The sequence below is a fragment of the Mycteria americana genome, chromosome 1, assembly GCF_035582795.1.
Source record: "Mycteria americana isolate JAX WOST 10 ecotype Jacksonville Zoo and Gardens chromosome 1, USCA_MyAme_1.0, whole genome shotgun sequence".
Lineage (NCBI taxonomy): Eukaryota > Metazoa > Chordata > Aves > Ciconiiformes > Ciconiidae > Mycteria > Mycteria americana.
In genome coordinates, this window is record NC_134365.1 from 85,366,510 (window position 1) to 85,394,499 (window position 27,990).

General features: G+C 42.9%; 1 protein-coding gene across 9 annotated transcripts; it reads left to right on the forward strand.

Annotated features, from left to right (window-relative positions):
* On the forward strand, window positions 1–27,964 carry FOXJ2 (forkhead box J2). 9 transcript variants are annotated; one of them, XM_075509318.1, is made up of 13 exons: window positions 2–215; window positions 873–969; window positions 1,441–1,562; window positions 16,373–16,725; window positions 17,246–17,320; window positions 19,318–19,386; window positions 19,753–19,893; window positions 20,342–20,540; window positions 22,452–22,778; window positions 23,176–23,277; window positions 23,746–23,946; window positions 24,720–24,818; window positions 25,390–27,964. In XM_075509318.1, the coding sequence occupies exons 4-13, from the start codon at window positions 16,393–16,395 to the stop codon at window positions 25,476–25,478; spliced, it is 1,635 nt and encodes a 544-aa protein (XP_075365433.1). In that variant the 5' UTR covers window positions 2–215; window positions 873–969; window positions 1,441–1,562; window positions 16,373–16,392; the 3' UTR covers window positions 25,479–27,964. The 9 variants fall into 9 exon arrangements, with proteins under 9 accessions (XP_075365406.1, XP_075365407.1, XP_075365443.1 ...); XM_075509316.1 differs by having other exon boundaries at window positions 876–969; XM_075509291.1 differs by adding an exon at window positions 7,866–7,934 and having other exon boundaries at window positions 1–1,562.
* Window positions 27,965–27,990: the final 26 nt, after the last annotated feature.

A 27,990-nucleotide genomic window follows, 5' to 3' on the forward strand; every position in this document is an offset into this window, starting at 1 on the left:
GCCGGGGCCTGCAGTGGAGCCGCAGCCCGGAGCAGCAGCCGCGGGAGCGGCGGGGCCTGGAGAGACTCAGCGCCGCCCGGCCGGCCCCCTCCCCCCCCCCGCCCCCGCACCGGAGCCCGGGGAGCCCCCCGGCGACGAAGCCGAGGCCCGGCGGAAGGCGGCGGAGGCGGCCGCTCAGCCCCGCGCAGGCCCGTGAGCCGCCGCGGCCTCCCGTGGTAGCCGAGCCCGGGCAAGAGGAGCTGGGGCCTGGGGGGAAGCCAGGGACAGCCTCCGGGCAGCCGGGGTGGGGGGACACCCCCGTAGCCTGCCGGGGTGGGGGAGAGACCCTGCCCGCCGCCCCCCGCCCCATCCCCAGCCGTGAGGGGACACCCCGTTAGGCAGCCCCGGTCCCGGCGGGGGGGGGACGCCCCGGCGGCCCCTCGCTGCCCCCGCCTCGCTGGCAGGCCGGGGCGCACCCGCCTGCCGGCCGCCTTCCCCGCAGCTGGTGCGGGAGCTTAACACTTGTTCCCTTCCCCACTAACGAGCCACGGGTGGGCAGAGGCCCCCGGCACCAAGCCCTGGTAACTATCTAGAAGCAGGTCTGCTCTTCCTCGCTGTAGAATAGAGCCTTCTGGAGCTCGCTCAATACCTATTTAGGGGAGAGGCGTCCTCTGACCCCAGTTTCTGGAGGTTGTGAGAATAACCTACTCCCCCCTGCTACTGAGGAAATTCTTCCCCCAAGCAGCGGAGACAGCTCTTCCCCAGACCAGATAGTAACAGGGGAGTCTTCACAGAAGAAACCCCGTATGCCTAAGAGAGGCAGTCCCCAAGACAGAAGTAAGCAAGAGCTCCAGATACTTAACTAGTAATTTTAATTATTTACATCTGCTCAGCAGGCAGCAGAGAAAGCAAAACAAGGGAGAGAAAGCAGAGGCAGATTTAGATGTTCTTCTTCCCTTTTCCAGTTGCTGTTAACCACTGGAGATAAAGGTAATTTCCAATACTGACCTCATCCTCCTTCATCCCAAGGAAGATCCCTCAACCCCTAATCCCAAGAGCATTTTCTTCAAATATCCTGTGCAAGGAGAGAAGACACACCTCCCAGCTACAGGGAAAGGAAAAGGTGGATTTTGCTGATAATATCCACAGAGATAGCAAGAATTTTTTCAGAGAAAGAGATTTGCCCACCCTTAAGGTGCACCTAGAGGAAAGAGAAGAGAGATTTACAGGTAGGGAGACTGGGGGAAATTGATGTCTGAAATAATCTGACAATCAGTGAAAAGGCTGTCTCCCAGGGGAACACCCCTTTAGAAGTTAGCTGCCAAAAGGGAGAGAGGATCTCCATCCTGGGATAAAACCAGCAGTTTTAGGGGACTGACAATCCCAAGCAGATTGTTTTAATACTCAAGATCCTGATTTCATCCACAATCCCTTCGCCCTCAAAATACGCTCTTGGAGAAGCTCTTGGAATAGCTGACAGCAACACTCTGAGGATGGGTCTCGGAGAAGGAGTGTGAAGGGCAGCACCCCAGAAACCAGCACTGAAGATAATCCACCTCCCTCCAGAAAATCTTCCAGACAGAGTGAGTGACCACATTATATCACCTCTCTATTCCTAGCTGTCCTTCTCTTTTGCCTTCTATCCTTGTTTTCCATGTCTCTTCTCTCACTGTATTGCTCTCCTTTTAATCTTTTCTCTCTCTTTCTATTTCTGAACCTCTCCCCAGCCTTCTTTTTCTACGTGTCTTTCTCCATCTCTCTCATTTAGCTCCCTTATATGCTGTATGGAATTGACCTGATTCTTTTCCTCACTATTTAGCTTATGGGAGACCTTAGCCCTATTTAATTGTAAGAAAACTCTCTGCCCTTTCCCTTCTACTTGCTATCTACTTCTCTTCTGCTACTGGTGTATTCATCCTAGGCTCAGCCTTTATCATCACTGGTGTGAAATTAATTTCTGTCATTTAGGGGTCATTGAGAAGGATAATGCTGGCCAAAAAAGCATTGAGGAGACAGGAGCTGTGATTTGTAGTGCTAGTGTCCAAGGATGCACCCGTGGGGTTGGAGTGTCAGTTGTTCTCCATGTGGGTCCTACTATGCTCGTAACTATGGGAATAAAATCATTGTGCGATGCAGACCTCACTGTGCTTGGGAGCTGAACGTACAGATCCCAGTGGTAGTACTCTGAGATGTGTGTCCTAATGTACCTAGGGGCTGTGGGATGAATTCTGGAAAGAGTGCCCTTGAGAGTGGGCTCTGTGGTGCTCAGGGGCCTGGGAATGAAAATTGTGACAGTGCTGGTGGAACCTGCTCTGAAAGCCAAAAGAAGCCATTCCATTGCCACCAGTCTTCATCTGTGTTTTATGCTGTGTTCAGGGGCTATAATGTGAATCCTAATGCTAGTGCTGTGGTGAGCCAAGCTGGCTGCTTTTTGTAAATGAGGCAGTTAATTTCCAGTCACAAATGACACTAATGTAGTGATTTCCTGAGAAATCAAGTCCGAGGGAGACTTCATCTCAAATTAAGCCAAGGCAGATTTCCATAGCAGAAGAATCATGCCTAAGGATATCTCACCTGAGAGATTCCTGTTTCTGTTCTCCAGTGAGATAGCAGTGAGGAAATCCAAGATCAGAGGGTCCTTGGCAGGACAGGAACCCTTCTGGAATCCATTTGGGAGCACAATGGTTAACAGGGAGTCTCTGAAGAAGGAACTCCTTGGTGTAATTTGCTAGCAAGATCAGACAAAAGATGCCAGGTCCCTCCAAAGTGATTCCTCATTTTGGCAGAGAATTTTGATAGTTATCCATAGCTTCAGAAGGTGCTTCTTTCTAAGGGAAGGCTGAACCATGAAGTGTACATATGTTCTGGGGGTACTGTTAGATGCCCTCCTACCTGTTGCCCTATAGTTATGCAATCAGCCTGTTTTGAGTACAGCTGTGTTATCTAGCACAAGGGAAGAGATAACTGAGGCATTTTGGCCTTTGTACATTCAAGGGGGTATCTGACTTTCCATGCTCTTGAGGTTAATTTACCTCGCGCTGCCCCCTTCCTCACAGTAATGACTTGACATTTTTCAAGTGCTTTTGGCTCTGATGGATGCCAGGGCACTTCACAGAATATATATGCCAGCCTTACAAAATTCTGCTCTCCCACAACAATTATCTTTCTGTATATGAAACAGGTTTTTTCTTCATTATTCATGATAAAGATTAATATTTTGTATTTGCTGCCTGAGCTTTAAATATTCATGACAGACATACAAGGCTGAAAGTCGTATGCTGTAGAGTAATTGTTATTTATTTGTTAATTGCTGACAGAGCATTCAGTGCTGACTTGGACACCCAAAATTGAGACAATCTCTGCCCTGAAGATCTCGTAGTCTAAAACACAGCTATAAAAAAGCTAGGATATACTGATAAATTTAAGGAAGGGAATAATTTTTAGAAAGCGTAGCTCTTCAGCGTGATCATGGTATTTACATGAAAGGTTTATCACAGGCAAAAATGCAGCTTCCTCTGAGGTGGAATACTGCAGCTGTTCTGCACCATTTATTTTATACAAAAGTATCCAGGAAAGAAAAAGGGAGAGTATTATTTATCTTCATAAAAGCCCAAGGTACTTTTTAGATACATTTAAATGAAAGTGCTATGTCTTTAAGAGTTTACATTAAGAATGTTAAACCTGAACACCTAAAATTAGACTTTAAAAAACACATTTAGGTACCTAAGTAAATAGCCTAATTCTTGTAAGTACCCGGGAACGTAGAGCTGACTTCAACAGAAGCAATGAAGTCTCCAACATTTGAGTAAGAGACAGTTATGCGTGTATGGGTTTGTAAATTTAAATTTGGACATTCATGCTTCCAAAAGTTGACTTTTAAAGTTGAAGCAGTCTGATCTTGTCCGATGTGAACTCCGTTCCCATCTGAGAACTGAGTGTGTGGCATTTCTCAGGTCAAGCCCTTAAGTAAAATGAAATGAGAAGGTCTAGAGAGTTATGGGAAAAGGATTACGTTACTGAAAGATCGTGAGGTTATATTAATGTTTAAGTATGTGTTCTGCAAGTTCTTGGGTTTTATCTTGAAATCTGGTTCTGTAGGCAAGTTTCTAGGGTAGAATAAGGAATCAGAAAAGTTGGAATGAAATACAATAAACAGTTTGATTTCCCAGTCCAAGACGAGATTGTGATTACTGTAGTACTTCCCCCCCCCCCCCCCCCTCCCCCCCTATAAAAATACAGCTGAATGCTGGTGTCTTTGGAGAAGTTTTTTCTTACCCCAGAGGTGCAGGTATCTTTGCTTACTACCTCCTCCCCTAAACTTCATATGGCCTTCATATAGTGGGAGATTCAGTATGCCTCACAGTTTGGATCTTTGGCCCTTTACTTCAAGTGTCAGAAAGGAGGTATGGTTAATGGCAACTGTGGTATGGACAGCTGTCCCTCAAGAGCAGGACTGAGCTGATTATCACATTTTACACAGCTGTCAGACAGGAGTTACATCTCAGTCATTAGCAACCAAAAGATGCAATGCTTTTGAACTCATTTTTCCATTTGCTTCTCCCAACCTTGGGTAGAATTGTAACCAGTGACTTTCACACAGAACCTTCTGTGTTTTGTAGTACTTAATTTGCAGAATCTGTTGACGAGTGATGCTTCAGAATTGAAACTTACAAAAATATTGTTTCTAGCATTTTCAGTCTAGAAGACAACTTTGAAAATATGAGTAGTGCCCAGATTAATGGACAGCCTAAATGGTATCTCCAAAATGTTTGAACTCGCCAGTTGTGTTAACTGTGAAGCCTAAAGAAAAGCATTTAAATCTCTGCATTGCTGGCTCTTGCACGTAGTGTTATTTTAGCAAGAATATCCAGTTGATGCGTTCAACCTCGAAATGCTTATCATCTTGGTAGAAGTCAGTATTGCTACTTACTATCTATTCTGCTGTTGATGTTTCCTTCTTCTTTCTAAGGGATGTATGATGATCTATAACATATTTCTGCCCTGTACTCATGTTTTCACTTTTAAAGGCAGTCTGTGTATATGTGTGTGTGTATTAGTGAGGGAGAGCAAGCATGCTGCAGTATGTTTTCACAATTAATTAATTGCAAATTTTCATTTTACGTTTGAAATGAAAACGCAAAATATTGGGAATGTTTCAAAATTTGGAGACCTTGCAACAGAGTTTAGGACCGATTTAATGTTGTGTCCTGTGGTGCTTTGCCAAGATTTGGACTGGACTGTTGTTTTATCCTTCTGTCTTTGACCTGCCCCATCCTCTACCCCATCCTATTATGAACCTTGGAGCTGGTGTCTTAAAGGTAGATGATGCACAGATTTTGCTAGTTCCTGACCTTTGTGAACTCTTTCCTGAATCCCGTCCTGGGCTTCCTAGCATCGTGTCACAGTTAGGTTCCTCTCCTGCACCTTTAAGGCCCAGCATGTTTCCACCCCGCCTACTTCTTTACTCTCATTTCCTCCTACACCCCAGTCCTCCTCCCAGTTCTCTCTGTACTGCTCTTTGCATCTCATTTTCCATGCTGTCCCTTTGGCATTCTGTCCGTGGTCCTATAAGCCTAAAATGCTGCTTCTCTCTTCATCAAGCAAGCATCCCTCATCTCCTCTCTAGGATTCTTCACTGGCAGGAATCCTTTCTTACTACATCGCCCAGGCTCTGCTCTTACTTCCACACCTGCATTTTGACCTGTTCTTGGTTTGGCTTTCATTAGATTATATGCTTGTGGACACAAAGCGTTTTTTGTCTGAGGTTATGTCAAGAAACCTATTCTTTTTTACCACTATATAATAAATAGGATTTTGTGCCTCTGAAAATACCCAGTTCTGCGAGGCTGGGGAATGCCGCTTTGTCTCCATAATCTGACTCATTCATTCTCCCACCCTCCCTTCTCCCCTACCCCCTTGCCTTCCTCAGGAATAGCTGGATTTTAGTTGGTTAGAATGAAAAGCCCTTGCGTTACGTTCTCTGGTTCCTTCCAGCACTTCAGGATCTTGGTTTTGAGAATTGGGGTGAAAAATTTGTGCAAGGCCCAGTACCCCATTCCTCATCTTTCTAAGCTGGTCAGGTTACTTGATGTGAATTCAAGAAATAAGGGAATGTGTGTTCTTTTTTGGTCCTTTTTTATGTATTGGAGAGACTGAGTAATGAGGGAGAGGTGGAGATGACAAGTGAGAGCTTTTATACCTCGAGGAAAAAAATATTTGCTTTTTTGTTTTTTTTTTTTTTTCAATTAGCAATTCAAATTTTGTTTATGCTCTCTGCTGTATAAAGACTGTGGCTGATTATAGCAGAAATATGTAATTACTGTTTAAAGTTCAAATCTGAATAATTGGGAAGGAATCTGAACTTTTTGTGGTCACAAATTAAAGGAGCGAAGTTTCTGAATTCTCAGTTTCCCCAAAAAAACTATTGTTAAGTAAAACCAAAACAATTCTCCCTCCCCATCAGGAACTTGCAGAGAAAAATAAACAAGCTGCTAAAATAGTTACCTCTGAAATTCCCTTTATCTCTACCTGAACAAACCAGACAAACTTTGAATGTAGAGAACTGGTCTGGGATTTGGGAGACTGTGTTCTCTGCATGGTTCTGCTACTCCTTTACTGGCTGACCTTGAGCTGTGCGCTTCTCTGTGCATGGCTTCCCATTTATCCTGGAATAGGTTATTGATCCTTTATAAGGGTTCCAAAGTATAAGGATTAAAAACACTTTATAAAGGCTGGCTGTTCTTGCTGTTGATTGCCTTAATTACAATGTGATACTGAACTCAAAACCTCTATGTGCCGCTTTTTGTGGCATTAAGAAACAGTGAAAGCATGATGCCACAGTTAATTTTTGTTTCATTGAAGGACGTGTGACTCCAAAACTGAAAGATCCTGGACCATGTCTGCAGCCTAGAACTGTTTTTTAAGTTGACTTAAGTATAGATATTCTGACTCTCTTGAAGCTTCTCCTAAGATCTCTAATGACCTTTTCTTGGCCAGGTCTCAGGGTCTCTATTCCATCCTCATCCTTCTTGGCTTCCCTGCTGTTTTTGACACTTGATCGTGCCCAGTCTTGAAATCTTGTCCTCCCTTGACTTTTGTGTCAGTATTTTCCTGGTTTCCCCTCCTACTGTTCTAGTCATTCATTCAGTAGCTTCTGCAATAAGCTATTTACCTTCCTCCATTTATTTTTTTTCCTAAGTTAGACACAAAGACCCACCTCTGATATCCTCTCTTTGCTTTTCTTTACCTCCTTCATGCCAGTGATATTAAATTATGCAACTTGGCGTACTACCTTAGCATCTTTTTTGCTGCAAGTTTAAGATTTGCTGCAAGTGTAAGACCACTGAGGCCAAGAGGGAACTCCAGAAAGCTCCTTTGAGATTTCCTTTTCTTTCCTGCTTTCCTCTGTTGCGAGCCTCCACAGTTGGGCCTATAAGATGGGTTTTCTCACACTCTTCTTGCTCTGCACATACAAGATAGGTGCTCATCTTCTAGTTTCATGGCCTGAATCTCCCACTTCTTTCTTAGTCTCTTTGGGTAACCCTTATGCTTTCTCCTTCATTTACCATCTTGGTTACTGCTAGCTGTTCTTGCTGGCCTCTGACAATTGTGTTACCTTCTCATCTTGTTAAAAAACAATTGCTGAAGCTCTTCCTCCTGGCGTGTTTTCTTAACATGTTGCCATCTCCTCCTTGACAGGCCTGTTCGTTGGCTATCATCCACCACATAAGGTTCCAGCTTCTCGTACTCGCTCTAAGGGGCCTTCGCATTTATGTTTCTCCCCTATCTGTCGCTGTCTCTTATTGTCCTTTGCTCTGCTAGCAACACAAGCATGACACTGTGCTTTTCCATTTCTTGCATGAGCATCTCTTCACATTCTTCCTCAGCTGAGTCATACCTTGATACATACAGGAAAATTGCCAGCCAATAGAGGCCAGACATACTACCTACCTAAGGTAAGTACTAAGAAACTACTTATTTGCATATTTGAAAATTATTCAAAAGCTCTAACTGATACTCAGAGGTAGTTCTTTTATTACATGTACCCTCCTCTCCCTGGCTTCTTTTATAAAGCAGGATGATTACAAAAATAAATGTCATCATAAGCAAAGACACAACATCTCAAAGACTAGGAGGGTCAGGGTTGGCACAGAATAATACTCGCAGCTGCAAGGTGACAATTGTGGCAAGTATGTGTGTGGAAGAAAGGAGCTTCTTTCAGTATCTGTAAGGAAATGAACAGGAGATTTAGTTTGAGGATGATACACAAAATGGAGCATTTTAGGAGTAGGGTGCAGAAAGCCAAGTAGCAATACTAGCATTTTAAGCCAGAAGAAACTGTTAATGGGTGTGTGTTCCTTGCTAGTGTGGTTCTGAATCCTCTTGACCTTCAAGCTTGGTACAAATCTTTACAAGTTGTGAGCCTGGCTAGGGATTGTCAGGTATTTTGTCTCCTGGAAGACAGTTCAGTCAGTTTAGTTCAGAATAACAGCTAACAGAATAGTGAAAAGGAATTGTGTTAAAACAGTGGTTGAGACCCAGTTTATGAGCTTCACACAGCATTACTTGATTCTTCTGATCATTCTCCAACTTCAATTTCAGCTGCACTTTGCTTCCAAACTCCTCTTTAACAGGCTTTTCTGCAGTGCTTTGGTAATCTTAACTCTGGGAGCATCTGCTGTATGTACATTTTGGCCACGTGGTAGCCGACTAATCTGCACTTGATACCAGTTTCCTTATTTTCTGTGAATTCAGTACATAGTTCTTGCTAGTGCTTGATACCCATTTCCACAAGTGGGATGGAATGGGTTGTGGCTTGTTTTAGCAACTATTGCAGAGTTCATATAGACTAATCTATTTTCAGTGGTTCAGTCTTTGGTGAACAGGTTCTGACCACTAGCAGTCAGATTTTCATTTTCACAATGCCTGGCTGGCATTCATTTAGCCCTGGGAGCTCTCGTACATAGAAGCTTTGTAGTATTACTATTATTAAACTGCAAGGTTGACAGTCATTTTTCACTGATAGACCCGTTTTTTAACGGGAGTAAGAATACAGTTTTCATTTGTAAGTGCATGTTGCATTCTTTTAACCTGAGTTTCTGTACCTATCTTTGCAACGATGTGAAGATCTTCTGAGCAAGATATTCTGCATGCTGATCTACTTATGATGTTGTCTCTAATTTCAGAGACAATCTGGGTATCATATCAGTGTTTGCATATCCTGTACTGAAGGTTTACTACTGGATGTGATTCTGATCGGCAGCTAAAATTGAAATCCTTCTCTTCAACCTGGGTGCTCCCACAAGGCTGTGGGAAATACCTTCTCTTAGATACAGTTTCTCTGCCACAGACTTCTTGGTTTCCGAGGGAAAATTTCATTCCAGATATGTGCTCATAAATTTGAATTATTAAAAAAACAATACCCAATACCTTTCTCAGTGTAAGAGTAATTGTTCTGTTAATATTCTTAAAGCAAATGCCAAAGGTTTCTCTTGCCTGCCTTGGCATATGTTTAGAATTACAGCTCCTACTTCCAGTGGTAAAATACTGCGTAGTGGTACTGAGGGTGGAAGGATGCTGCAGAGACATTTCTGCTAAGATGATGTATTTTCGTTGTGCTTCTTCAAAGTGCTTGGTTTACTTTTTACTTCAAATCTGTTATTGGGAGGGTTGTCATGGGACATTTGGCTTATTATTAGAATAAATCTTTTATAGTAGTCTTATTACAAAGAAAATAATTTTTGGCTCAAAAGTATTTTAGGCATACCAGTATTCTCAATATCATTTGCTGTTTCTTTTGACAGGTGTTACGTATTCCCCACTTTCACTTATGCAGCACCATAAATAAGCAAACTAATCTTAACTTTGAACACATATTTTCAAACTGTCTGAGGGGTCTCTGCAATGTTTGTGTAGTATTTCTCTCTGCATTTTTGTTGCATGTTTATATAGCAGACAACAAAAATATTTGATTAGTTGATCTTATTAAAATCTGGCAAGGCACTAGCTATGCTTGATCCTAGCCTTTTATGCCTGTAAAGATACTGTCTCCCTTGACATGAGAATGTTTTAGACTTTGTGGCTGTAATGCCATCTGTTGATAAGTTTAAATAAGCAGGTCAGGTTTTGTAAACTATACCATTTTGTCAGTTTCATACAAGGCTAGTGCTTTTGGAATTGGATCCTGATGCACTTCCAACCTGGGGGTTTTGGTGACTTTATAGTCCCCACAAGACTTCATGCTTCATTAGTACCAAGAATGCATGCACAGTCAGTGCCGTTCATTCACTAAATTCAAAATACAAAATTATACCCTGCTCATGCACCTCTCACAAAATGGAGGGAATTGAAAGGTCCTATGTTAAAATGTGCCATTATGATATTTATGAAATTAGTAACTGTTATGAAAACAAATTTGTTTTCTTTTTATTTTTCTTAGACCTAATATGAGACTTAATATGAACCTTATGTTGTTGAGATTTCTGTTTGTTAAAGGAAAACCATATCTGTATAACAACTTAATTAGTTCAGTGATTTATATTAGGCTATACATGGTCTAAAAGTTTTCATCTTCCTCTAACTCTGATTTTTCAGTACCATCTTAGTGCGTTGTAACTTTTAGCAAACTTCCAGTTCAGGATGCCATAATTACTGTACCACCTGTGTTCTTTTATACAAAATAGCATCAAACATTCAAAGCCATTTTGTCTTGCACACTAAGTAGTTTTGAGTAGGAGTATAGAGTCAGACCACTGTGACATGGACAGGCGCAGATTGTGACAGTTCATATTCGTATAGGTGATACCACGTTGTGTGCTCTTTGGTGACAGTAACTTCCTTTGGTTGAATTTTTTTTTCCTTTGTGGTTCATGACTAGTGAGAACTGTGTGCCCCTTATTACCACAACTGCAAGCCTATAGTTTATTGGGAAGATGTTTTTTGGCTTGTTCTACAGCTCCCAAAGAAGGGAAACGTGGTTCTAGGGTGTGACAATTTCTCTTACCTCTTTACCCCAGGGACTGGATTTCCTGCTTTCATATGGCACTGCAGACAGAAGTGTACTTTCAAACTGCAGTGCTTTTCGTTTGTTGATATACTGACACGACACCTACCACTCCTTCCAGGTTAAGTTTCATTTTATGAACAATACCCAGCAGCCTCTCTCTTCCTTCTGGATTTAATTCCAGAAATGTAAACATTTCCTGAAGGCTTCTCAGAAGTAGTTACCAAAATGATGGATAACAATTTCAGACTATGCAGGTAATCAGTATCCTTTTTTCTGATTTCTTACATGAAACAAATATCTCTCAGTGAGGATACCTGCTTAGAGAAGATAAGATTTGTAAGTGTTTTGTTCCTGCCCTCTTAGTTCACACCTCTTTATTTTTGAGGGAAAGCACATGTCTTGAAATGGCAAATTTCTCTTCCTGCCAGAGTTAGCAAAATTGATTCTTTTCCCCTTTCTGTATTGGCATAAGAATACAGGTTTCTTGCATGTGTAATTTACAAAAGTATGTCAAAATTGCCTTTTTCCATCAAAGTAGAAGCTGTCCATTTCTCCATGCATGTGGTATTCTTATGTGTTACCTTTCTTCCTTACTTTTTGAGGCAGTTTCCTCTGACATCCCGCTCACCTTTGTGTTTCAGAAAGATTGCAGTCGTATGGTTCTTTTTTGTCAGTTCGTTGGGTTTGAGGTTTTTTGTTTGTTTAAATACCTGAGAAGCGAGGTGTATCTCTGAGTATATTACATGGATATTGCTAGTTAGATCACTGGATCTGTGTTTCAGCCACCTAAATAGAAGTGGCCTTATCTTTATACGTGTTCTACAGCAATGTCTCTCACTGCTTGGTAGTCTGTTGTGCATTTCTTCCTTCTCAAAGTTTATGTTGAGAAACCTAAGTTGAGTCTCCATTGAATGTTTTGCCAGTAGGGTTTCATTGGATTGGAATAGCAGCAAATAAAGCAACAGTGAAAGTAAATATAGAAAAGTAAATGTAGAAATTTATTCTAGAATATGCATCTTCTGTAGGCTGTGCACAGCGTAGTTTCATTCATTGTATGACTCTCTGCTTCAGTCGTAACTGATCCTGACTGGCCAGCCTTTGAGTTCAGCCTTAGAGAATGTTTTAGGCTATAAATGTTTATTAACTGCATTCAATATGACTGTTAGAGTGCTGTTCCCCACATTTCATACATTTTTCAGTCCTGATATATAAGTAGCAATGATCTTGGATAAGATCTGACTGGCTTAGAGCAAGCATTTGCAAAATAGCAGGGCAGGCAAAGTACGGATTTCTTCAGTCCAGCGGCAGGAATAGTACAATATGATAGAAGGCTGCCTTGCATTTTCAGCCTGAAGTTCGATTTGCTAGTTGCAAATATTCAGAGTAAGGGAGTAGCTTTCCTGGAAAGCTGTAGTGAAGTATTACTAGTCCTAAGTGAATTAGAGGTTATTAAAAGGTATTCAGTGCTAGGATTTTCTTTAATGATTAATACATTTTCCTTATGAATTAGATTCTCATCTGTTTAACTGTAGTTTTGGATCAGTGCTTAGCTGTCATTTTTGCATCTTTCTGACCTGTCTTGACTTGGGGTTGTACTGGAACTACTTAGTGCTTGAGAAGTGAAGACTGCAGTCAATTTCCAGCTGTCGATGGTGGTTATGACTTGGCTACCTTACCCTTGGTTTTTGAAGTCAGCCAAATACATAAGCAGATACCATTTACCACGTAAAGTTGGAGATTATGAATTCTCATCTTTGACTTTCTTTTTACTTCTTCAAAGTTAATTCTGGCTTGCTAATGTGGTAGGATTTTTTTTAAACACCCTTGATTTCAGTTCAATATGTTTGTTAGTCATTAGTATTTTTTTTTTCTTTATTTGAGTGGGATCATAAGAGAAGAGTTTGAAAGAAGATTTGCCAGGCAATAAACTGGGAAGGGAAAGTTGGAAGAATCATCAGCTGCTCTGGTTTGGCTGCAGTCTTGTTTATTGTACCATTAAGTAGTGTCAAGCTGGTGTACTGCTTGGATCAGGTGAATGAGATATGCAGCACGAATTGTAGCAAGTGTTACTGTTATAGTAAGTATTCTTTCAAATAATTTAGTAGCCAATTACACCAAATTATTTTTGCACTGGCAGTATTCTGGAATTGCCACCTTACATTTTGACTATGCCTGATTATTACAGCTCCCATATTGCCAGGATACAGACTTATAAATCCAGTAACATGATCAAGTTTAAACTTGGAAAAAAAATCTTATTCCACTGCTTCGAAATTTCCCATGTGATTGTTATTGGGTCTGAGTCTTCACTTTCTGTCCTAAATTACTGTCTAGCGTATGTGTTCTTAAAAAGCTGCTGTATTTTACTGATAAGTAGTTGTTTCAGTACTGGGTGATTAGTGCATATGTATACACAGATTTTTTTTTTTTTTATTTAAGATTTCGGGATTTTGTTTTCTTGTCAAAGATTTTTATAAACCAGGGAATGAAAATATTCAAATTCTTAGTGTGGGTGTGATGTGACCCAATTCTAACCTTGCTTGTCTCCCTGACAAGTGTATTTTACACAAATATGCAAAAGCTTGTGTATTTGATGATTGGCGTGTTGCATATCAACCTTACATTTTACTGCATAGCCAATCATCCCAAATGCTCTACTGACATAACCTGGGCAAATCTGAAGCTCCGTGAAAACTGCAGTGTTTTCTTCTGCTTCTGGAATTTCTGGTGTTTCAGATTGGTATCTTAATCTGCCATAGGTTTTTATAACCTAATTTTCTTGATTTCTATGCTTGTCTTAAAAAAAAAAAAGGGGGGGGGGGGGGAAGGGGGGGGCGTGGCTGGGAAATTTGTATTTACTTTACTTTGGATTTGTATTGTTAGCACAACTGATATTTCATAATGGTTTAACATGCATATGATAAGCAGCAGTAATTTGTTCTCTGATTGCACTGTGGAAATTAAAATTTATAGGAGGCACACTTACAAAATCAAGCATTCAACTGATATTTAGTTCATGCTTATTTTCTCCCAAATTTAATACTACTTTTAGTGAGGTCTGTGCCTGTAAAGTTACCATGTAAATGTAGCTGTGTTTCAGTTAATGGATACCTCAGCTGTCTGTCCATCCCCACTGGATAAAAATGCATTGTTGCTTTACCTTTGTATAATTCAGGAAGGAATAGTGCTGCTTTTTTTAAAATTTAAAACGTTTGAGATTAGATCAATTCAGCCAAAAAGAGCTATATTCAATAAACAACAATAAACAACTTGAGGAGGGTGGATAATGGAAAGCCTTTTGCAGTTCTGATCGTCTAGTTAGCTGTGTAGCAAGTAGTCATAGCTATCATATGTGATAGTGTGGCAGATGAGTAGATAAGTTAATAGCAGTTGGGCTTTTCCTTTCCTCCACAGACAGAAAAATGTTTCCACTCGCTACAGATACTGTAGTGCTGCAATTTTACTTTTCAGTCTGTGCATGCGTATGAGTACGAATGATAATGTTAGCTGTGCAATTAGGTGTTTTCTGAGCCCAGGGCTTTGGAGCCGCTGCTTGTGGTAGTTGAGGGATGGATTTTGTTGGGGTATGGTGTAGGTGTTTGAGCCCTAAGAGGTGTGATGAGCACATGCATGAAAATGAAAGGTTTAGTGCATACAAACGTGTTGGAGTGTAGATTCTTAAGTGCTTTTGTGCTGGGAGCGCACTTCAGTGCAGAAGTGCAAGGTATAACGCATATGGTTGTGGGGGAAGAACGGGCAGCTTCTGTGTCAAAATGCTGGGTGCATCTGTCTCTGGATCTGTGCATCCACACTGTGTTATTGTCAAATACCTATTTTTAGAATGAGTATCTAATTGGTATTCATGCAGATGGGTGTCTCCCTGTCTCATCTGATCCACTCATCTAAGTGATGCACTTGGTGGGAGGTGTCTGCTGATGAATCTTTCCTAAGCAGAGTGTGTTCATGTCAGTCTGTTCTCTTAGGTGTATGCATGTGTTTAATTTGTTAGATGAGTGTGTACATAAGTATGTGCATGTGTGTTTGTGCATTTACCTTTTGTATGCACTAGCATGCTCAAAGATAGTATCATCTAATCCTCTCAAAAAATAAATTTCAAAAATGAAAGATGCAGAACTTGCAGCCCTTCAAGACATGATTCTTCTCTTTATGCAAAGAATAAGTGCAAGGCAGTGCAGGTTGTGGCCATGGAAACTTAGCTACCTCAGTCCAGACTTCAAGGGATTGCTTCTAGTATTGTGATGCAGCCAATTATGAGTAAGAATAATGATCTTTCTGCTGCCTTAACTACTACAAAAGACAGCATACAAGTTTGTATGCTAAGTGTACAAGTTCATACAAGTTCATGCTGCTAAATATTTTCTTCATATAAAATAATTGTTAAGTAGAAAACCCTGGGTACAAGTGCTAGCCATGTTGGACAGGTGTGTTTTATTTTTGAGGGGAAATATATAATATTTATGAGAGGAAAGATCCTGAGTCTGTTTCCACCCTGTGTCAAACTTGTTGTATGACTTTGGACAAGTAAGTTTTTCTTGTGTCTCAGATTTGGGGAAAATACTTGCCTGTTATATTGTGAATTAAGCAAGATTTAATTCAATAAAATGATATGTATATTTAGGAAAAATGGGTTATGGTAGGCAAAGCTTTAACTATTATGAGCTTAATATAGTCTGTTCCACCTCGACATGGTAGACGTAATTATCTATATATAGTATTATGCATGATCTTGGTGTTTTAAAATGAGATATGTAATCCTAGCTCTAAGGAATAGGATTCATTATAGTGTCACCTGATCAAAAAGAGAGGCTAGGCCTTAGAGAGAAGTTAATTTCCCCCCAAATTAAGATAGTCACAGTCCTGACTTTTCCAGATGATCTAATTAAATTGTGGTTTGTATATGGCATGAAGGAGTATTCCCTTTTAGCTATGATTTTCCTCTTACCTGACACAGTAAACCTACTGGATTATAGGTAATCTTGGTGAAGTGTCCCAAGGTTATATTGCTTATGTAGTAAAGGAGTAAATGTGATACAGCTGCTGAAAAGGCTCCACTTCCTTTGAATAGATCTTAGTTCTTTACCTGGGAACAGTTGGGATGCTCTGGGTAAGGCTGTCCTAGCAATGTTACCATCAGCACTGTTCCAGCTACTATCAGCAAGGATGGTCCTCCCAGAGACACAGTCATAGGCCCTCTTGGATTATTCTGTCTGGCTGTGAATAAGGTATATGAAGTAGGATGATCTTCATACAGTTATTTGTGATAGGGGGAGAAGCAGAGGAGGAATGCAAATGGATGTTTCTGTTCTTAGGGTTGAAACTCCTTGTTTATCTCTCAGGAGTTCCCTTTCTGCTCCTTTCTCCTCACAGATACTCCTGCTTCCAGCGTCATGGCCTCTGACCTGGAAAGCAGCCTCACTTCCATAGACTGGCTCCCACAGCTTACTTTAAGGGCTACTATTGAAAAATTAGGGGGTTCCTCACAAGCAGGACCTCCAGGGGCTGCCCGAAAGTGTGCCCCAGGCTCACCGACAGATCCCAATGCCACCCTGAGTAAGGATGAGGCTGCAGTGCACCAAGATGGGAAGCCACGTTACAGCTATGCCACTTTGATCACCTACGCCATCAACTCATCACCTGCCAAGAAGATGACGCTTAGTGAGATCTACCGTTGGATCTGTGACAACTTTCCCTACTACAAAAATGCTGGTATTGGTTGGAAGGTGAGGACTTGCATCACTGAAGTACCCTTTTTGTCTAAGTACAAGACTTACTTTCTTAATTCTGTGCAAAATATCCTCACTGAGCAAAATAAAAAGATGTGAAACTAAGTTGACCAACTGGAGAAAACGCAGAGCCGGAAGTCCCATTTTCTCTGAGAATTTTGTTGTATGTATGTGGTGGCTCCTTAAGAAGGAGCCTGCAAAAAAACCACCAACAACAACCAAGAAAAACAAAACAAAAACCCCCACAAAACCCACATCACTACCAACCTCTGCATCACACTGATACTATTTTCATTGCATCTTCTATAGATGTATAGGTGGTTCAGCCCCATATTATTCATCCTAATCCATCCCTCCTTTCCACAGCTACTGTTCTGCTCCATTCCAGGTGTATGTAGTGAGCTTTGGCTTTTGAGTATGCACCATCCTTGTATTTTCTCTACCCACTCCCGGGCATACTCAGAAGGCTGTATGTTTTTGTTGTAGCACTTACCTGTATCTCTTACTCTCTCATCAGAACTCTATTCGTCATAACCTCTCTCTGAATAAATGTTTTCGGAAGGTGCCTCGACCGAGAGATGATCCTGGGAAGGTAAGAAATCTTCATGCTCCTGGACAAGCAATTTAAAACTGCAGGGAATAAGCTGGGGTTGCCCTTTCTAACTCATGGTTGGAATTTGAAACCTAAAGTGTAGGCAAAAATGGAAGCAGTAGTAAGATTTACTGCAGTGCTTTGGCTACAGAAGCATTCACTTAAAGGGAACCTGTAAAGGGTCCTTAATGGTTTTATTTTTCTTATCTGTGATCTTCTGTTGACTTTAAAGATACTGGAAGAAGGAAAAAATGGGGTTGAATGTACTTTATTAGTTTTGTTTCTTTTTCTTCTTGATCTTTATGTGTAAAATGTGGGTCTCGTCCAACCTGTTCTATTATGAAAGACCATAGTGGCTGCTGGTGAATGGCAGGACTATGATGTGACATCATGGGTTTCATAGAGACAAGATCCATGGAAGTGAGAGCAGAACTGCTACCTATTTAGACTGCAAAACATTTGGTGTTGGGGAGAAAAATGTCACCATCAGGTAGTTCAAATCTGTAGAAATCATTTACAAGTAAAACTCAAGAATTTAGGAATTTGTTGGCTAAGTAAGGGCTGATGACGCTCTGTTAGTATATATAGATTGTAAAGGGGAATCGCTAGCAAAACCAAGACTTGACATCTTGGCATGCAGATATTATTACTGTTAAAAAAACCCAAACAAGCAGAAGGAGATGATGGGGACAAGAAGCTATGTATTTAGACAGAAAGATTGTCTCCTTCCCCGATCCTAAAGTTACCAGAAAGGGCCACTTGCTCAGGCCTTTTATTTCAGGTTATATTTAAAGGACTAAGTGGTGTTCAGTTGGCATCTATAAATGGAAGTAGTATATCTTTGAAGATCACTGCTCAAAAATACCATTGATTATATGGCTTTTTCCAGGAAATCCTAACTGACTTCTGTGTATATGTTTGCAGGTGTTCATTGGCGGCATGTTGGGCTGGGTTTATAATGAAAACCTGTCCTGTGCTTGTCACTGATTACTCAGATTTGAATTGGAGGTTAAAAATGAGCTAAATCACACTGTAGAGTTCTCTTTATACTTACTCAAAAAACAACAGACATAATTATAGACTATTTTATGTTGAAAGGGACCTCTGGAGGTCAACACGCACCCCCACCTCCTTCCCAGATAGGGACAATTAGATTGGGTTGTTGAGGTCTTTGTTGAGTTTTGAATATCACCAAGGATGGAGATACCACAACTAGGCACTTGTTCCAGTGCTGCACCACCATCATTATGAAGAAATTTTTCTTTATATCCGATTGTAATTTCCCTTGCTGTAACTTGTGTTTGTTGCCTCTTATTCTAGTGTTGTGCATTTTTGAGAAGAGTTTGATTCTGTCTTCTTTATAATCTCCTTACACAGTTGAAGACAGTGGTTAGATCCCCTTAGCCTTCTCTTGTCCAGGCTAAACAGATATCTCTGTGTGAACTGCTTGTACATCATATATTTTAGTTCTTAACTATCATGGTGGCCCCTCTTTGAATGCATTCTAGCATGTCAGTGTCTTTCTTGCACTGGGAACCCCCTAAATGGGCACAGTACTCAAAGTGGAGTCTCAGAAGCATGGAAAAAGAGCGATCCTTCTAGCTGTCTCTGCCCAATCTGAACATTGAGTTTGTTCTCATCAGTCAATAACAAATTAATGTTGTGAGGAAGGTACTCAAGGGGGTGTGCAGGCCCAAAAGAGTTGGCCTAGCTTGGATCAAAACATCCTATGCTCTTCTTGGTGTCCTGTCTTGGAGTGATGGAAACGTAGAGCATTCTGCCTTCCACCAGTAGCATCGTACCTCATTGTTCAATACAACCCAATGCAAGAGAGGAATCTCTTTCCAACAGCCAAGTCTCTGTTGTCTGATGTTCTGGAGGGTGGTCCTTGTGGTCCTAATGTTTAGTTGGTGCTGCATTCTTTGAGTCAGTCACCCCCTGCTTTTAAAGAAGCTCTCTGATTTAATCATGCATTCACCTATGGGTCTTCTTTCCAGGGCTCTTACTGGACAATAGATACGTGTCCAGATATATCTCGCAAGAGGCGGCATCCTCCAGATGATGACGTGAGTGTTGCTCTTTCCAGACAGCATGGAGCAGGAGGGGAAATTCCCTTCTTGTTCCAAGGAGTCCTTCCAGCACCAGACCATGGTACTGTTTTGGGGGCAGGGGATACAGATGGGGAGACAAAGGCTAGGACTGAACGAACTAGCATGTATGTCCTGCTGATTGGCTGTTGTTGCTGCTGTTCAGTAGCAAAGTTAATCTTGTTTAAAGTCCTTTATCCTGACTCTTCAGTGACTAAGGCCCAGTACTCTTTTCTAAGCCATGAACTTCTACAGCAGGGGAGCTAGCTTCCCATCTGCAGTTTCACTTCTCCATCTGTTTTTAATTTCTGCTCCTTTCCTTTTCTCTTTCTTCCCCATCCACAGATACCACAAGACTCCCCAGAGCAAGAGGCAAGTAAAAGCCCCCGAGGGGCTGTTCCAGTCAGCACAGAAGCCTCTTTGCCACCTGAGGCCACTCCTCAGCTGTCGCTCCAGAGCACCACCCCCATTGCCAACTACAGTCAGGTGAGCAGCAGGGAAAAGGATAGAAGCCTTACAGTGGAGGGAAGAGGGGAAAAGAAGAGGGGGAGGAGCGCGTGAATGGAAAACTGAAGTGATGAGAAGAGAGGGAATTGTGAAAATGGTGATATAGAGGCAAAAATAAAAAGAAGGGAAGAAGTTCAAATTGCAGAGACAGAAAATAAGGAGGAAGTAAATTTTAACAAAGGGCTGGATGCGGATAAGGATAAAGGCATAATGGTATTAGATAGCTGAAGAAAAGGCTGGAGCCATTGTGCTGCAGAGGGAGGGTGGTGGTTGATTTTCCTCAAGGAAAATGGCATTTGGGAAGATTTGTTGGGAGATAAGTGATAGGGGATATCAGTGCACATTCTACCTGTATATAGTCTCTGGATCCCTGTCTCAAGTTACAAAACCTAGTACAAGCTAAAGGCCTTACTTCTACCTTCCTTAGCAGGGTGCAGGGCCTGTGGATGTTGCCTCTACTGTAGCAGGGGGGCAGGGCCGTGAAGGGGCCGATGTGCCACCCCCGTTGTACAGTGCCAACCATGACTTCAAGTTCTCCTACTCTGAGATCAACTTCCAGGATCTTAGCTGGTCCTTCCGAAATCTCTACAAATCCATGCTGGAGAAATCATCTTCCTCTCAGCACGGTGAGTAACTATATGCGTCATGTGGGGTGGGCAGGTATCTGCCCACACAGTCTTGTCCACTGATCTATCCTTGGTATCTCTCAGATCTTTCCTCGTTTAGGAGCCTGTGCAAACAGCCTTTCCTTCTTTGGCATGCTGTAATTAGTTCTGCCAGGAGCAGATAAGAAATCTGCATGTCCTTTATCTATTGCTCCCCCTAGTTCTCTCAGAATAAAGAGGATAATGATTTAAAAATACCTTGTGTTGATACAAAAGCAAATACTAAAATGGCAGAAGCTTAGAGAAATGAAGTCCTGAAGAAAAGCATGTCAGAGAGGTATTCATAATCTGTCAGGCCAGAAACCATAAGAGGGAGGGGATTGTTGCATGTGGAGTTTCTCCAAAAGGAGAGTGGAAAGTCGTCATTGCTCAGATCTGTTAAAACGAAGATTGTACAAGGCCTTGGAGAATTGAGCTTTGTGGATTGAGAGCACGGAAGAGAGAGCCTACAACTCCATTCATAGCTTGCATTTCTGGGATTGAGGAAGCAGCCACCAGAGGGCAGAATCGCTGTAGGGATGAGGTGAGGTGAGATGAGATGAGATGAGATGTCCACGGAAAACACTTCAGAAAAATCTTCAGTTGTTCCTGCCTTTAAACACTCTTCTAAATATTAGTCTGGTGTAAAAAAGAATATATTATTAGATGAGCCTCTCGCCTACGCTGTCAACCATCATACAGTGCAGGCAAAGTTTGCTACTCTAGGAGGAGCCTCCTGCACTTGTAGCTTCAGTGAAATAAAAATTTATTACTTTTACTGCTTTCATCATGCTGGCACTTCAGATTCCTCATAGGAGCCTGTTGTGTGAGGTCTTGTAGAAAGAGCAAGCTACACAAATGTAGAGAAGAACCTTGACTCAGTGTGTGCCTCTGTTTGTAAAAGCTTAGCAGCGGTCTGGTTCCCCCCCCCCAAGTCTTTAGCTGTAAGGTAGTCTAGGAAAACTTGCAGTTTTTGAGGAGATTTTGTGGGCAACTTTTGAGTCAGGATGGCAGTATTCATCCTTTTGCCCTGTCGCAGTAGTAGGATGCTCTAAGGGTTGATTCTTAGGTCTAGTGAAAAACTGAGGCTTGCTTGCGGACGGTCAAGTAAGGGCACTCAAAGTAAGAAATGGGTAGCTCAGGTTAGTGGCATGTAATGCTCTTCACTGTGATTTTTCCCAGAGGTTCCACAACGTAAGGGGAGGATGAACCGGGGAAGCAGACATAAGAGATATGCTGAGCTCCTGATATGGGGAAGAATGGAGAACACCTGATGCTCTTGCATGTAGGGAATGCCTGAAATACAAGAGGATAGAAATGACACTCCCAGTGAGTCAGGAGGAATGACAGTAATAAAGGAGCCCTGATGTGTGCAACGTGCTCTGTATACAAAAGCAGTAGAATGTGTGACCTCTAATGATCTGTGTGAGAAAAATTGTGAAGGTTCCTGACCAACCTGCTTGTAAAACGGGAACTGAAGGGAGCTTTTGGAAACAGCAAGTCAGATTTATCAAGTTACCTGTTTTCTAAATGTTTTGTTTAAATTTGCTTAATGGTCATTTCTAGGAAAACAACGTGTGCATGAAATTTCAGGAGAGCACAGGTTACTTTGGTAAATATAGGAAAAATCCAGAGAGGAATTTAACTGCTTAACTCTGTACTAGAAGTTTAAATCCTGCTGGGGCTTTGTTGTAGAACCTTTTGTTTTGAACAGAATCTGGAGCACAGTGAGGGCATAACTGTGGAGGTGATAGTTGTTGGCAGCCTGCAGAGGGCACTCCAAAAGCTTCATAAATAGCAGAATGAGCAGTGTGAAATTAGAGATGGATAATTTAAGCAAAGGTCTGATCCAGGCAGCTCTTAAAGCTCCCTCCTCTTTCTTTTCCTTGGCAGGTTTCTCTTCTCTCCTTGGTGACATGCAGCCCTCCAACCACAACTACTACATGTACCAGCAGCAGCAGCAGCAAGGCCCCTCATCAGTGGGTGCTGCTCCCCCACTCCACACTCCAACCCCAGAGGGTTGCCCATCCCAAGGGGGAAAGCAGCAGGGTGGTGAAGGTTATGGCCCTCCACCAGTGATGTCCATGCACCCACCCCCAATGCAGCATGGAGGCTACCACCAGCATCAACAACATCACCCGCACTCCCACCCACAGCAGCAGCCACATCAGCACCAGCAGCAGCAGCAGTCACAGGCTTCAATCAACAATGCTGGCTTTGGTGAGTCAGGGGTGATGGAAAGAACAGCTGGGGAAAAAGGGAGCAGAGAGGAGCCCCCAGACAGAAATTCCACAAGCAAGCTTTCCCTAAGTAGCAACTAAGTTGTGTGTGGAAAAAGAGTGAAAGCCAGTTATGATTGAAATCTGAGAGGGAAATTGCTTCCTTACTGAAGGAAAGTAGGATACATCCACACTGGGTTTGGGATTCTGTTTAGGCATGCAGGATAAAGACAGGGGCTAATTGAAAAAGGAGGCACCATCCCTGGTCTTCCAAGGGAGAAAGGATTTCTAGCTACTGTAGCATCAGGCTCTTTGGTGAAGAGGGGCCAATCATTTTATATTAAGGGGTGGAGGGAAAGGGTGGTCTGTATTGGAATAATCTCCCCGTTTCATTCCAGCATTTCCCCCTGATTGGTGCTCCAACATCGATTCGCTGAAGGAAAGCTTCAAGATGGTAAACCGGCTGAACTGGTCTAGCATTGAGCACTCCCAGTTCTCAGGTCAGTGCTGGCCTAGTGACAAGGTCTAGTGGCTCAGTGACTAGGGCTGTAGTCTAGAATATGTGAGTGCTGTGCCCAGATCTTTTTTTCAATGTAACTGTGTCAAGTCCGTGGGTTTCTCAGTGACTCAACTCTTCTATTTGTAAAATGTGGTGTCCTACTTCATGGGTTCTGTTAAAGACCCTGAAGCACTTGAACACTGCAAGAATTTGGGGCAGGGGGAATTAATTCATAAAGGTATGTCAGAAAGCTAACTGAGATTTTTCCTTCCTACTCTTCCCTCCCCTACCTGAGTCAGTGAGGCAGTATCCTAGATATGGAGCTCTCCAGGAGTTTGGTGACATATTCGAAGCAATGAAGTTGGGTTTGTGGGGAGAAGGTAGGATTTAGGGGTAGAAGACAGAAGCTCTTTGCAGGGAAGACCACAGTGTGAGTGCTGGCTTTGACATTGTCCTTTGTCCCCTGCAGAGCTGATGGAAAGTCTGCGCCAGGCTGAGCGGAAGAACTGGACGCTGGATCAACACCATATTGCCAACCTCTGTGACTCCCTTAATCACTTCCTTACCCAGACTGGTCAGCTCCCTCATCTGGTTGGCCCACAGCAGCCCCCCCGAATCTCTGATTCTTGTGCCCTGAACAGTGGCAAACAGGAGCAATCCATGAACCAAGGTAATTAGGAAGGAGACTAAAATGACATGTAAATGAAGGCCCAACTCTGTGAATATCCTAAACTATTTGCTGCCTTGCCAGGCAATGTAGCACTGAGCAACTCATGGCTGGGCTGTCAGAGCTGTTCGTAGCAACTCAGCTTCCTCTGGCTTTAAAGAATTAGGATGTCCTATGTCTGTGGCCTAGACAGACCATTATTATGTGATGCATACCATTGACAGGCAACCTCTCCAGGCAGAAATACATTTAAAAGGTAAACCCATAAAAGGAGAAAGGGGTCGTGTTTTTTGTAGGTGACCAACAGAAAGGAATGCAAGGTAGGAGCTGTAAAGATGGTAGGAACTGTAAAGATGAAAGCCCTTGCACTCGTGTTGGAGAAATACTTGACTGGACTGCATCCTCCTTAAGTAGGAGGATGCACTCTGAGGAGAGCACAGAGGATATCATGGTCTTGATACAACTGTGATGGTGTCTGTCATCTAGTACTGAACTAAATGGATGATATTGAGCCACCTTGTGGCGTTTCTGGATGAAAATTTTCTTCTTTTACAATAACAGAGAAACTCCTGCTGGTTCCAAGAACAAGATCCCTGACCAAGCTATATATAGCTTGCAGTTAGGACCCAACAGCTGAACATCTCTCAGTATCCTGTGGGTCTGAGTGAGTTGCTCTGTGGCTGAGCTGCCACCCAGTCAGGGCCAAGACAGCTGACCAGAACATTAACAGTTTTGTTTGTTTGTTTGTTTTTAATTTTATTCTTTTCCTTTCACAGTGAACTCCTATGGTCAGCCCCAGCCTCCCCATCTCTTCTCTGGGCCATCTCCTATGTACCAGATTTCCACCCAGGACTCTCCAGGATATAATCGCCCAGGTAAGGGGTGACATTAAGGCATATTATGCCAATGAATGTTAAAGAACCGGTTCCCAAGCCTTTTGTGCATTTCTCCCAAAGCACTTACTAGTCAAATGGAGCACTGAAGGTAGAGAGGGAGCCTGAACTGCAAGGGACCTTCCATTTAGGGCTCTGCCATAGCTCTGGCAAGGTTTAGGACTTCAGTGGCCTGATTTCTTTCACTTCTCATAAATAGTCTTGTAGCTCAGCCTCACCCTCAGTTGGTTGCTTGAAGGCAACTTTACATGAGAAGCTTCTGTTGATGGAGTCCTTTGTGCTCTGTCAGCAGTCAGCTGTAAGGAAAGTTAAGGAGGCTGAAACCTAACCTCTGCAGAAGCTGCTGTGGAGAATTTCACAGCAGACCACCTACAGACATTGGTAGGTGCTGTCTGACAAGGACAGATTCATGCCAGTAGTGTTCTTGCTTGTTAGACGGTTGGAAGGGAGAAGGCCCAAATCCCTTATGCTTTCTTTTGCCCACTGTGAAAAAGTGTGACATTTTTTATTCTAACTGTTCTCTTTCTCTTCTTTTTTCTTGTTTTTGGCTCAGCTCACCATCTGGTCCCTCGGCCTCCAGGGCCTCCTCCAGGCGCCAATGAGGAAATCCCCGATGATTTCGACTGGGACTTGATCACCTAGCGAGTTACAGACTTGATAGCCCGTCCTTTGTGAAGGACGCGGGAGGGGAGGGGGACATGGGGTGAATGGTGCCAGCACCACCCTCCCCAGCCTCCCTGCCTTGCCTGTATATAGATATATATTCTCTATCTCCGCCAGAGAAGCCACCGCAAGATGCTGCCGAAGATAATCCTTCCTTGCGTCCTGTTTTATCTTCTTTTTCTTCTTTTGTTTATTATTATTATTGTTATTATTATTATTACTACCAATAATTGAGCACAGCCCTCCCCCTCCTCTGGTGGCCTCGGACGCATCAGATCGGCTTTTTCGTGTTGCGTGGTGCCCTGTGGAGGGTGGAAAGATGGGTCCTTGGTGCCATGAAAAGACCTCGGAAGGCTGAATCCTCGAGTGCATCTTTCTCTGCCTCCATCATTTTGCGTTTAACAATCCCTCTTTCCCTTCAAGGTGGCCGGTAAATCTGTCGTATTGGCTACTGGAGTGAGAGAGCCTAGTGGACCCTGGGAGCCTGTAGTTATGTTGTTTCGTAAATGTTGTAAAGGTCAGGGGGCTAAAGGGACACTGGAGGGGTGATTTTAGCTCTGTGAACTTTCTCACACCAGCAGGAAAAGCAAGAAAAGAAGTGGAGTTCCCAAGTACAAAGAGAGGGTAATCCCTGAGGTAGGGATGGCTGAGCTGAGCTGGGAGGGTAAATCTGAGTTTGGAGCAAGGAGAATGTAGCAAAGATGGTATTTCAGCAGAGAAGTTGAGTTTCAGAATGCAGTGCCATCTGTGAGGACTGAGAGATTTTGAGGGAATCCTGACCTATTTTCTACACTGCCTTTTGCAGTCTCCAGGTGAAGCCTACATACCCATCAGGTAAAAGAAGCAGTCAGGGGTGTCACATGTGATTCAGCAAATTCTGTTCCCCAGGGCTTTTAAATTCATCCTTGAACCCTTCAAGCCCTTCTTCGAAATATGTAGTGAGGCTCTTACTTGCATATGCAAATTTGGAAGTTTTCTCCTGTCAGTATCTGTTCAGTTGGTATTTGGCCCTCTGCCCCTCGTATTTCTTTGGAGACTGTCCTTGCCTGTGGTTGGAGAGTGCCATCAACAGGAGTCTTGTTGCGTAGGTGCAAGTTCTGTCAGTGGTTCCCACTTTGTGAATGGGCTAGTGGTGGGAAGAGGAAGCTGCTGCTCAGAGTGGAGGTGAATTAGGGGACTTCTGGTCAAGGGGCTGGACCCTCTGGTCAAGTAACTGGGAGGCCCTCAGAAGTGGTTTTTGTAAGAGGTGCATTAGAAGAGAGAGGACGAAGTGGGGCAGATTTTTAAACCGAACAGCCAAAGAGTATAGCGTAAGAGGGAGGAGGGTGGGTCAGACCCCTTGCAGTTCAGCTGAGGACATGGTGGAATCTAGTGTAAATCCCAAAGGATGAGTTTTGTCAGCACTTGCAAATCAGGAAGGTGGAAAAGGTGGAGGAGCAGGAGTGAGTGTTGAGATGCCTCCTCCCCCAGGGCTGTGTCTGGTGTTCCCCTTTTTTCTGGTATGGCTCTGTTCTGTCAAACCTCTTGTTTCCTCTTAATATTTTGTAAAGCCTCCCCCCAGCCCTTATTCCCTGTTTACCAGTGAAGGGAACCAAGATGGAAATAAAACATCATGGCCGCTTGACAGACCTGGGGTAGGGGAGTAATAACCTCTACTCTGACTGCAGGAAGGTGGGGAACTAGCATTGCTTTTTAAATTTGCTGTAGGGATAAACCAATTGGATCTTTGTCAGGGAAGTGGACAGAGTCTCATTGTATTGGGGGGGGACATTTTTGTTTCTTTTTTTTTTTTTCTTTTTTAAGTGTGTGTTTGGGGGGGAGTTCGTCATTGAGTGTTTCCAAGAGAAATGAGGAATCCCAGAGCCAACTTCAACGTGGAGTCAGCTGTTATCTCTGCTGCCTCAGGATGGGAATGATACAGCTTGGAAGCATGTGCGATGGGTTTCTGTGGGAAGTGGCACCAGAGACAACCATGAGAGACAACCTCTGGTAGGTGCCAGTTAGTGCTTTGCAGAGGGTGTTACTGAGAGCCGGCCCTGTGGAAGTCTGAAAACACCACTGGAAGAAAAACAAACCAAGATGGCTCCTTCTGCGTATCCAAGTGCTCCTCATTTGCGTATTTGCTCATTTGCGTATTAAGTTGCGCCTCATTTGCATATGTAAATACATGCCGGTCAGTGTGCAAATTAGCCTCGTTCCTCTGCCTCTGAAATAAATGTGCATTGTTAGTGCGTGGGAAGGCATCGGGTGGGTGGCATGGAGCTCTGCAGGGTGCGCGGGTACCGGCCTGCAGGGAGGGGAGGGATGCCAGCCTGTCCCAGAGAGGGGTTCTTGCAGGCCCCTCCAGCGTGGTGTGGCCCCCCGTGCTTTGTGTCAGTGGTCAGGGAGAGAGGGGCGTGGTCTCACGAGTTTATTTTTGTGCATGCTTTCTTAATAAAAAGAAAAAGTGAATGTTTATGGTTTAACTCTTTTGGTGCCAGTATTGAATTTT